Source organism: Bidens hawaiensis, unplaced genomic scaffold (assembly GCF_021521415.1).
Source record: "Bidens hawaiensis isolate Kalapana, Puna unplaced genomic scaffold, B.hawaiensis_p1.1 tig00038061_1, whole genome shotgun sequence".
In the NCBI taxonomy this organism is placed as follows: Eukaryota; Viridiplantae; Streptophyta; class Magnoliopsida; order Asterales; family Asteraceae; genus Bidens; species Bidens hawaiensis.
In genome coordinates this window covers 98,919-111,215 of record NW_027496663.1, presented here as the reverse complement: position 1 = coordinate 111,215, position 12,297 = coordinate 98,919, and the positions used below count along the sequence as shown (strand labels likewise).

The following is a 12,297-nucleotide window of genomic DNA, read 5'->3' as shown; positions in this document are numbered from 1 at the left end:
TTTTTTAATCACTTGTGTATTTCGCCGGCTCTATCATAGTATAATATCAACTTAGAGTAAAATATTAGTTAGATGGAATAGGAAGACAATTTTTATAAATCTTGCTGGGCAATAATAGAGGGAGTGGGGTTTCGTATTTGTTGTTAACTGCGATAGTCTCCATAATAAACATTAAACAACGACTTGACTTGAGGCTAAGTCGTCAAGTCTCCGAGTACGTACGGTTCAAGTGGGAACCTTCTAACCACATCTCATTTCCATATTTGTTGACCTCGTCCTCTTCATCTAACATTCTCCTATAAATACCATCTCTCACATTCTCATTTTTCAATCACCTGCCTCATAACCTTCTCTTCCTACTTTCAGACATTCGTAAACACACAAGCTCCAAAATGAAGCAAAAGATTGTGGTGAAGGTTACCATGACCAGCAGCAAGAAAACCCGTACAGCTTTGCAGATCGTCGTCAGTGTCTCCGGTAAGATTACTTTTCGTAAATTGTGATTGTTATAATTTTCTTTAATAATTGCTTTTACATCAGATAAAATTTTTTTATTTTACATCGAAATAGAAGGCACATGGACAAGTTGAGCCGATAGTACTAGTCCTTTTTGGATAACAAAGTCAATTCTTTTAAAAACTACATTCAGACAATTTAACCGAATTCATGATTTGATATTTGACAAATTAACAGGAGTGGAATCAGCGTCTTTGGTCTGGTCAGATAAAGACCAGATAACAGTGACTGGTGCGGGTATTGACTCCGCCAAACTAACGACCTTACTAAGAAAAAAAGTTGGATACACGGAGCTGCTTAGTGTTGGTCCGGTGGAGGAAAAGAAACCTGAACCCAAGCCCACAGAGGCGCCACTACAACTTGATCCTTACCACCACTACTATCATAACTATGGCATACCCTACTACTATCCTGTATATTAGAATTCGGATTTCATAAACTGAAAACAGAAATTTTGCTGGCAATTAGCTCCATTTCATCCCCGTTTTCGTTAATTTAGTAGTGATTTTAGAGATTATTCGTGTGAATAATGTTTGAGGGATGTATTATTAGATAGTATACGTACTATTAAAGGGTTCGATTGTAATCATTTCGGTATTCAGAATTTCAATAAACACTTTTTTTCATGATGATTACTTTTTTCTCTTCATATTATCGTTCTACTATGATAACCATGGCATGCCCCGCTAATATTATTATCAAGTATAACTGTTTACCCGAAAGTTGGTTGCGCATTTAGAGAAATGTGTGTTCGAATCTTTAATTTTTCAAAACAAAAGGTGAACTTTTAGAATCAAATAAGTCTAGCGAGAATAATTGTATCGAAAAGGTGGATTTTAACAAAGGTTATTTTGATATACTTTTCATCCAATCACTGTTTGTGTGATATATTTTGTGAGGATATCTATTTTCCACTGTCTAAGTTCATATCAATTCCATCTCTTAGTTTTTTGTTATGTTTGATGGGAGAGAGTCTAATAAATCTGTAACAAAGGTTACCGTGTAACCGATGGTCAATAGATTTTAGCACTTCTTCAAGTGTGTTAAATTCCATATATCTTAATGATCTGCACTATAATACAAGCCTTTCGGTGCTTGAGAGTAGGGTTGTTCATGAGCCGAGCCGAACCGAGCGAAGGCTTGCTTGTTGCTTGGCTCGTTTACAACCGAACCGAACGTCTGAAATTCGAACCGCGCAAAAACCGAAATGAGCCAAAATCGAATCAAGCATTTTTCGATTGACATCGAGCGATTTCGAGCATTATTTATTTCTTTTACACTTTAAAATTTTCAATAAGAAACAAGTTTAAATATTATAAATTATATATTTTATAAATAAATTAGTAGTTTTTAGACAAACGTGTCATAGATTGTAAATTTTTTATTAAAAGTAAGTTTGAAGTGAAATAAAATAATCATGTAAACAAAATTGCTAGTATTCTAAAAACTTGAAAGGAACAAATAAAACTATAAAATTGACGGGATAAGAAAAATTTTAAGGGGTTAAAAAAATTGTGAGCTTATATTTATGCGTTTTGTCTATATATTTATATATTTGTTCATATATAATTATCTATAAAGAAAATTAAAAATGTTCAAGTCGAACCGAACCGAGTGGCTCGTTTACAAATGAGCGAAAAGACAAGCGGGCATTTTCTGATCAATTTCCGAGCGAGTTTGAGCAACGAGCGGTTTAGACGGCCCTACTTGAGAGACAAGTTAAAATCCATATACTTGTTTTGTATGTTATATTTTCAAGTGTTCTAGGCAATTTAAAATACACCATGAACATGAAAGAATATGCAACCTTTAATCCTTTAATGTGGGATGTTTAGAGTGGTGGTGGTAAAATCAGGACCAAACGAAAAAAAATAAAAAAAACTGTTATCACTCAATAAGCCCGTTTTTAAGGTTTTCAAGTTTTCAAGACGAATACGAATAATAAATGGGCCTTATATATATATATATATATATATATATATATATATATATATATATATATATATTACTCAAAATTGATTGACAAATGTTAATATTGATTTACCTCGTAACTAGGCCCAAACCCAATAACATTTTATTAGATTGTTTAATGTTACTAAGCCTTATCACTTATTTTCAATTAATTTGTTAATAATGATTAAAAAATAATAAATAGAAAATTCATGCCCTTATCAAGACCATGCTCTAGACGGCGGCTGAGCCCTGCATGAGGTCTAAGACGACCCTGTTACTCAACAAGTTTTTTTATTTTACATAAAATCATGCTTATGAAGACCTAATCTAAACATATTAGGACACCTATTTATATATTTTTGAAACCGAAATTAAAGTAGTGAATAATATTAAACCCAAACTAGATATACACAACTTATTTAAATAAAATACTTATAATTATTTAGACCTAACAACTCTCTAATTTTTGGATTAAAATTACATTTATAGCAAATTATAAGATAAACTATTCAATCGGTCGAACATTTCGGTATAACCTGGATCAACCGGTTGTACCAATTTTCAGCCCAACGTGATACAAGTAAAAACCGGTTTTCAAAACATTGTATAAACCTTCTCCTTTGGATTAAAACAAGAAAACTTACGCTGTGTTCCCGAGTCTTATTTAAAGAGGGGAGGGGAAGGAAAGGAGAAGGAAAAGTGAAGGAATCATGTTTCAGAGATTTTTTAAGGATTAGGGAAGAGAGAGAAAAAACTAGAAAATTTAAGTGTATAATCATCTTTTCAAATTGGAGAGATTATGAGAGAAAATGTGTTTGTATCATTAATTGTCTATTAACTCCTACATTTTCTTTCCCTTTCCTTCCATTATCATTAAACTCGGGAACACGAAATAAAGTGACACATTTTTCTCCCCTCTCTTTCTTTTCTCTTTTAATTCTCTTCATTTTCTTTTCTCTCCTTAAATGAAACTCGAAAACAGATTGTTAATTGATAAGGTATTTATAAGGTTATTATTTTATCTAGTCTAGAGTTGAAACGAAGGAATTGGCATCACGTAAGGTTAGGCGTGACGGTGTAACGTGACAGCTAATCAATCACACGCCATTTGATCTGATCTGATCTGATCTAACCCCTTCCTTCATTCTCTCTCACACAACACACCCGATTACTTTGAAATCTCCGAATATATTTCCACACAAAATCCTCAAACTCGTTGAAAATTTGTTGATCTCTTCTTTCTTCGTTGAAATATTTGTTCACTCAATTAGTTGTTGTTTCTTACTATAATCAGCCAGCCACCCATGTCGTATGCTTATCTCTTCAAGTACATCATCATCGGCGACACCGGTATTTCATTTTGATATCTTTTAATTATTTTATTCTGGTAAATCGATAGCTGCTGCTGCATATTATATGTATCGAATTTTATGTTGATCGTATTGCTAGAGAGGCGGATCGTGTGTTTTAGGGTTCGTTGTTTAGTTTTGTATCATAATTGAGGTGTTTTTGTTGAATCAATTGCTGGATCAAACTAATACTTCAATTGTTAATTAATTTTACCTCTAAAACCTGCAAATTCGGTGCCCTAAAAGTTATTCGACTAGGAATTTGATGAATGCTTTGGAATTTGTTGTATTGGATTGATTTTGATTAGTTTTATTATTGATTTAGAGTAATATTAAGGTTTCTTTGTCTATTTACTGAGATTTAATTCTCTATATATTATAATAATTGTAGAAAAGAATATAGTTTGAGAGAGACTTCTTTTTACAGTATCAGATTTGATGCAATCAACCTTTTGATGGGATGAGTTAGGTTAACCTTTGGTGCCATATGATGCTCATTAGATACCGAATGGTTATATTCTACTTTGTTTCTAGAATCTATTGTTTTTGTGACTTCTTGTAATATCTGCATCAAAACAAAACCTGATGTTTATGCAATCTTCTATTAGCGTATAAGCAAGAAACTATAAAATATTAAAAGTATGCTAGTTAACAATTTCAGTCTTCTTTTTTTTTTCTCGTGCTGTTTACTTATGCTGTAGTGTCATTGGATATGATATTGAAATGAACAGATAATCTTGATTCTTGAAATCTATGACATGTGATTGATAATAGAAGAATGCAACTAATGTGGATGGTTTATTTTTTCTATTCAGGGGTTGGAAAATCATGCCTGCTTCTGCAGTTCACAGACAAACGATTTCAACCGGTTCATGATTTGACCATCGGTGTTGAATTTGGTGCAAGAATGATTACAATTGACAACAAGCCAATTAAACTTCAAATCTGGGACACGGTTTGTTCATACTTCTATTTCATTTTTCTCTTATATATTATGTTACATCTCTTGTTATATATGTGTATGTATGTAATTATATATAGGATTTGGATCTCCTTAGAACTCCAAAAAAGTTTTTAAGAATTTAAAAAACTCCTAACAACAAATCTTCTTATTCATTTGTAACTAATTAATTCCTTTTCTGTCAGGCTGGTCAAGAGTCATTCAGGTCTATAACACGCTCCTACTACAGAGGCGCTGCGGGTGCACTTCTGGTTTATGACATCACCAGGTAAGGTCCAGTGTGTTATTATATTATATGTTTCTACCATAAAAGGTGTTTTTAATTATTTTTAATGCAGGAGGGAAACCTTTAATCACCTTGCCAGCTGGCTGGAGGATGCAAGACAGCATGCGAATGCAAACATGACAATTATGCTAATTGGTAACAAGTGTGATCTGGCACACAGAAGAGCTGTTAGCACAGAAGAAGGAGAGCAATTTGCTAAAGAACATGGTTTGATATTTATGGAAGCTTCAGCAAAAACAGCTCAAAATGTTGAGGAGGTAGATAAATGTTTTTATATTATATTTACTAAATAATGTTCAGTATTAAGGGCGATGACACGAGATGAACCTAACACGAAAATCACAGATTTAGGTTTGTTTTAATGGGCTCGTATCAGTTTTGGTTGAACCCGTTAAAGATGGTTACCTAAACTTTTCGAGTCCGAGTTGACGAGGCGGGTTTGCTGGTTGACCCATTTAACCATTATATTATTATTATTATTATTGTTATTATTATTATTTTTAGTTTTAAATGTGTTTCTTTGTCATCATAAATTTGTTATGGATTTTATAGTTTAAGCATAATTGTTTTATATGTATTTTTTGAGCGGCGAATTGCTGTCACCTGGGAGACTTGAACCCAAGTCCTCCCAGTCACTTGGTGTTTTAAAGGCTTTGCCTTTGCCAATGGATCACCAACCCAATGATACATTTGTATTTTTTTGGTTGTAAATTTGCATATTCATATGCAAAAATGTAATTTGTTTTGGGTTAAACAGGCCGTGTTCACATGTCTGCCACGATTTTCAAGTTCGTGTTAAATTTTCGGGTTTTGACCCGCTAACCGGCACAATCACGACTCGCTTGACAGTATACCTTCTCTTATTTTCTCTGTTAATGTTAATAATCTTTTTCAGGCATTCATAAACACTGCTGGAACTATCTATAAGAAGATTCAAGATGGGGTTTTTGATGTATCAAACGAGGCAAGTGTTATTATTATTTTATTTCTTAATCGGGTTTACAATTAATAATTTATTATAATGTCATTAACTTTAAAATAATGTCAATTTACTAATATTATTTTATTGTGGGTATGGATGACAGTCTTTTGGAATTAAAGTTGGATATGGTGGCATTCCTGGTCCTACAGGCGGAAGAGACGGGTCCGCTTTTCAATCCGGAGGTTGTTGCAGTTAAACATTGTGGTTGTTGCTTCTGGAAACTCATTTTCGGTTTATGCATAAGTTTGTGTAAAAAATTATAGATATTGGTAAATATTCGTGGCTGGGTCTTTCTCTTTTGTGGTTCTTGCATTCTTTCTATATATGTGTACGTTAAATTATTGTTTGTTTTACATTTCGAGTTTTTTAACCTCATTGTTTCACGGGTTCTTTGCTCAACCTTCAATCAGTTTGTGTTGTTTTTGTTTGTTGCGGGTTGATGGTGCCATTTGAATCAAGTGTCACCCAATTTACTAGCCTGAGCATACCTCATGTCTAATAAGTCTAATAAGAGCATCCACATCCTACACCCGATGAGTATTCATCTAAAAAAATATGAAGAAAAACCTGTATTTTTACTTATCTAGCTTTCATGTCCCATTCTTCATTTAATTAAGTGACGTTAGAGATCCACTGCAAAACACATCTTAAGGAGATCCGTTGTCTGCTTTCCTCTTTTTAATGGCGTTGCCCTTCCCAACAATGGCCCAATTCGCATGCCCTGTGTTCGAGCCCTCTTATTGAATTGTTTACTCAATGAGCATTCTCAATATAATGTCTTGAAGAGGACTCGGAGCTCCATGCTCTTTAGCATGAGATTTTGATCGAGTAATGTTTGCCGGGAAGTGGTCTCTGAAAAATATGCAAAACTTATCAAGAAAGGTGTTTTCATGCAGTTTCATGTTTGAAGTTGAACCTACATAAAAACACGCTCTATGGTGTATGTGTAGAGATGTGGAAGTCACAAGGCTAGCTAGAACCTTACAGTGTGAGGCGGAGTCGTTCTCGTTCCTCTTCATTTTCTTGGTCTCCCCTTGGGAGTTGGTGGAAGATATAGATTTGGTAAAATCGGTTTTCGGAAGTCTTTCATTGTATTACTTCTTTATGTTTATGATTTTGCATCAAGCTGGAAACCGGGATTCGAGAGTCAAACCTATCGACTGAAGACAAATAGGATGTTGATGATCTTGATTATATAGCAAGTAATATCTGGTTCAAGGAAGCTAGAGACAGTTGGGGGTGGTTGGCAAATTACTAAGGTGAATACTCAGTAAATTCTTTTAGGAAAATGATTCAGGTAAAAAGACACAAATGTTACCCATAATGATAAGTTTGGAGGAATATTACCAAAATAGACATTATTGACCAAAACTTTTACCACACATGTTTTTTCAAACCGCAAGTTCCATAGACATCAACACCTTTTCAGCCAATTAAAGATGAGTATTTCGGAGATGCTGGCTATATATACAGACTAGTTTTCGTGTACACTACGGATGAAAGTTCTACATATCACAAAATCAGACTTGGTTAAATCAATTAATCAAGTTAATTTTTTTTCATGCATGTATGTACCTAATGGCATAAAAGTCTAAATTGAACAATAAATCATGACTCAATATGGACTCGGTCTAAGTTCATACACGTACATATAAATATATATATATATATATATATATATATATATATATATATATATATATATATATATGGAAAGGAACAAACTCAAACTACATCCATAGATATATACTCTAAATACTGCACTGTACATCGCGCCTTTTGTATTCGATTACCATGGCAAGGTTTATAAGCCTTGAGAGTGGTGAAGGATCAGGGGAAGGGATTCTTAAGTTTGAAGGCTCACATGTTGTGTTCATGTTGTGCATGATTGTTGTGTCCATGTCGGTTTTATCTATGGTCATATTTGCATGTGCTGACTCTGATAAGAAGTCTCGTAAGAAACGATGTCGTCAAAAAGATGATGGTGGGGATTGCGGAGGCTGTTCTTGCTTTCTAGGATTTAGTCTTGGAGGCCAAGATGGAGGAGGTGGTCATGCAGGAGGAGGCAACGACGGAGATGCAGGCGATACAGGCCACGATGGAGATGCAGGTGATCATACAGGCCACCACGGAGATCATGCAGGCCACCATGGAGATCATGCAGGTCATGCCGGCCACCACGGAGATCATGTAGGCCATACAGGCCACCATGGAGATCATGCAGGTCATATAGGCCACCATGGAGATCATGCAGGTCATATGGGCCATCATGGAGATCATGCAGGTCATATGGGCCACCACGGAGGAGTTGGTCATTGAGGCGATGTAGGAGGCGGTGGCTGGGGTGGAGGTGGAGGAGGTGGTTTTTAAGGATACAGAAGAAAATTAATAGTGGATTTATTATACAACATACTATAGCTTGTTTACATGTATTAAAAAGATTAGTTCATCCGTAATAAATTTGATTTGGGATTCTTGTTTTGATTTTTGTAACTTGATGTATCAGTATACATATGTAATCAACTTAATTTGCAATGTTCGTACAGAAGCATCAAATTAATTAGGAAACATATGGAATGAAAGTCTTTGGACAGAAGCATGCTTCATAGATACTTCGTTTGTTGTTCCATAAATTACACATCCAGGCATGAAGCATGATTTGTTAAACGTGCCCAACACTAACTTAGATTGAAGACTCCTAGTATCTCTGAGAAAATTTAATATAATAATTAGTTTATTATATAAGTTTAGTCTTATATTTAATCCTAACTATATTTGGGTCTCAAATTATGTGTTTCAAACAGGTTAGAGTTAGGGTCCGTGGGTTTATATATACCCTAGGTTCAATGTATTAGTTATATTAAGTTTTTTTCGTTAGTCGTTTTCTTAATAAAACTTTGTGTTTTGATTCACTTACCTAAATTTTTACAAGTGGTATAGACTCACGGTTTTGAGAGTCGTTTTTCAAGAATAGGGAGCAGCCCCTAGCAGGGCTGCAACGGTTGTGTATGATTGAAGACGAAGAAAAAGAATTAAAAAAAATTATTTTTTGTTAGTTGTGTGTCAATCAAGTTTTGTTCGTCCAAAGATGTTTCTTTGATCCAATGAGAGAAAGAAAATTAACAAGGAAGCTAAGGGAGTTACATGATTAATTCTTAAAGCCGCCATAGTTGGTTCAAATTAAAGAAAGTAGCAAGCACTTAGGCACTCAATTTGAGGAGCGTCAGATTTGTTGGTAACCAGAGAAACATGTATTAAATAAACAAATAAGAGAAAGAACAAAAGTGTAGGACAAGTTCATGATGTTATTACTTGAACTAGAAACTAAATACAAAAGTAAACTAGCAGAGAGGAAAATCAAATGAAAAGAAATCTAGACTTGGAATCTACCATGCTATTTATTGAAAAAAAAAACAAGTAATGTAAAGCAAAACGTCTTCACATTAATTTATTGATCTTCCTGTTTTTTAACATTACCATTTATTTAATCGTCCCCGTCAGCAGTAAGTCACACTCTCCCCCTTAATGTTGACCTCGGTCTCCAAGAACCTCAAGGCCCATTGCTCTCATCTTCACGAACTTGACTCGAGGCAACACCTTTGTTAACGTATCAGCCTTTTGAAGTTCACCACTAACATGTTGCACTTCAATTTGCCCCCATTCGATAAACTCTAGAATAATATGATACTTTGTATATAGATGTTTGCTACGACCGTGGAAAACGAGGTTTTTCATTGCGACAAAGCCTAACAAATGTTGTGGTTCTTCTCCTAACAAATCACTTAACAAACTTCTCAACCACAACGCCTGACAAGCGGTTGATATCCATGAACTCCACTTCACATGAGCTCAATGCGACAGTCCTTTGTTTTTGCGAGGTCCATGTAACCAAACTGCTTGAATAATAAAACACCATACCTAAAGTTCCTCTCCGGTCTTCCACATCCAAAGTATGACTGCTATCACTCTACCCCAACAGTTTACCATCACCTCCTCTTTTGTACTTTAAACCAAAACCAATCGTACCCTTCAAATACCTTGAAACCTGCTTTAGTGCTTGGAGATGACAAACATTTGGCTTTTGCATAAACATGCTCAAAACACCAGTCGAGTATCCTAATTAGGCCTTGTATGGAAAGTAACGAAGGCTACTGATGAGAAGACGATACATAGTTGTGTCCACACATTCACCATTCTCATCTTTAGTTAATCGTGGCTTCGGATCCGTTGGCCACCTTGAGGGATTACAATTCCCCAACACGACTAACTTTAGAATTTTCCGAGCGTGCGGTTCAGAGTTATTCCACCTGGTGAACTTCAATACCAAGGTAGTAAGATAACATGCCCATATCACTAATATCGAATAATTTCATCATCTTTTCTTTAAACCTTTTAACCTCCCATTCATTTTACCTAGTCACAATGTGGTCGTCGACATAGACCCTTACAATAAGAAGTGACTTTGAGCACTTAGTTTTGTACACAACTTGTTCTGAGCGCATTGAGTAAAATCAAGGTTTTTAAGTGATTTGTCGAGACGAGCATTCCAAGCCCTCAGAGCTTGTCTCAACCCATAGAGTACTTTCTTGAGCCTATATACCTTATTTTTGCTTCCCTTCTTGATAGAACCTTCAGGTAGCGAGACGTATACGTCTTCTAGTAAATCTCCATTAAGAAATGCGGATTTGACATCAGGATGATGCACAATCCACCGACAATATGAGCAGGATTGTTTCTAATCTGGCCACAGGAGCAAAAACCTCTTCGAAATCAATTCCTTTACTTTGGACATACCCTTTCACGACTGAAGAAACACTAAGTGAACCCTGGACAGATTATAGATAATCTGGGGGTTAAGTAATGTTTCCCACGAGGATGAGGTCTAGCAGAGAGTTGTTCTTCAATGGACCTGCAAAACAGACACCGTAAGCTCGTCACTGAGAAGGGGGGGGGGGTTCCTCCTTGTGACCACCCTCCGGCGTGAGAATCAGACTAGATTGCTCTGAATATAAGTGTATATTAAGAGATTGCTAGATAAGATTGAGATATCAGATGATGTCCTTACCATTCCAAGGTGTTGGAGTATTTATAGCCGAAGGTAGGTTTCCAAGCAGGTACAGCCGGCTGAATAGTATTCCTGTTCTACCAACAGTAGACTACGCACAGGCCATGCTGGTTGGTGGATAGGTTACGGCCAACAGTAATGAGGTCGGCTGTATACTGTTCCTTTACTGCCGGCTACGCACTGTTCCACCAACTGTAGGCTGCGCACGTCCCATCGTAAGGGTTGGTGAGTAGGCAGCGGCTAATAGTGACAAACAGTACTAGAGGGTGCTCCTCCTCGTATTGTTGTCGGTGAGCTGTCACCCTGTGATTAGTTCATGGGCTGCTCTGGTCAAATTGTCTGTTCCGCCCATACCTTAGTAGGTATAGTACGAAAGACCTTCCAGAAGCATACGGACTGGCTCATTTAGGCGGGAGTATTCCCGCCTTGCTCATTCCTTCATGTGACTACTGAACGAATGCCTTGTGCGTGTAGCCTTGCTGTTAGTGCGGGTAGCCTTCCCTGATGGCTTGTATCCGCAGCTGCGGGAACAGGCGGGGTACTTCACCATTGGGAGGCTTTCCCTGCGGGTACAGCTGGCGTACTGCGCGTAAGGTTCTTTGAGCATGGTGGGTCCTGCTGGAGCAGTTGGTCATTGCGCAGACGTCCCTGTTCAAGGTGAGTCTTGCGGGTCCAACTGGGCTCTGCTGGGACCTACCTCTTCAACGACTAATCGCGCCTTGCACTTTTTTATCTAACCATCTGCATCCTTTATAGGTAACAAGTTTGGCAAGATTTAATATATGCTCCAACTTGAGTAGAATTGTTAGTTGTAGTTATTAGTAGTTTGATTGGTTTTGTTGTATATAGCTAGGCCAAAGTTACCTTCTCTGCTATAGATTGAGAGTTCACCTCCATTATATTCATTCAAATGTTTCCCATTGCCTTTAGAAAAACCCTACCATCTTTCACTACATCTAATATTCTCACTACATAATTTCGTCTTCATAAATTAGGCCATAAACCATAAATTTATTCTTAAGTTATATAGGGTTGTGATATTTCATATCACAAAGTTATAATAGTCACAGCTTGTCAAATGCGTTACTTTGTTTCGGAATAACAAGCTAATTCAAGTATATTTATATATATTTTAACGGCATTTTGACTCCACGGTAAATCATTTGGTCTACAAACCATCAATAC

The 12,297-nt window shown here is 36.2% G+C and overlaps 2 protein-coding genes across 3 annotated transcripts in view; both read left to right on the top strand.

Moving 5' to 3' along the window:
- Positions 1 to 12,297, top strand: part of LOC143589953 (heavy metal-associated isoprenylated plant protein 16-like) — an 81,682-nt gene that overhangs the window by 17,268 nt on the left and 52,117 nt on the right. Inside the window, exons 2-3 of one of the 2 annotated variants that reach the window (XM_077070567.1) lie at positions 399 to 477; positions 694 to 1,158. The exons of the other annotated variant lie outside the window; for it this stretch is intronic. Coding sequence (XP_076926682.1) covers positions 399 to 477; positions 694 to 938 — 324 coding nt within the window. The 3' untranslated portion in view covers positions 939 to 1,158. Of the gene's footprint in view, positions 1 to 398; positions 478 to 693; positions 1,159 to 12,297 lie in introns of those variants that run through there. 2 annotated transcript variants of the gene reach the window in all.
- LOC143589959 (ras-related protein RABB1c) lies at positions 3,657 to 6,422 on the top strand. The gene is made up of 6 exons (XM_077070571.1): positions 3,657 to 3,819; positions 4,634 to 4,773; positions 4,965 to 5,047; positions 5,118 to 5,322; positions 5,961 to 6,029; positions 6,151 to 6,422. The coding sequence occupies exons 1-6, from the start codon at positions 3,774 to 3,776 to the stop codon at positions 6,241 to 6,243; spliced, it is 636 nt and encodes a 211-aa protein (XP_076926686.1). The 5' UTR covers positions 3,657 to 3,773; the 3' UTR covers positions 6,244 to 6,422.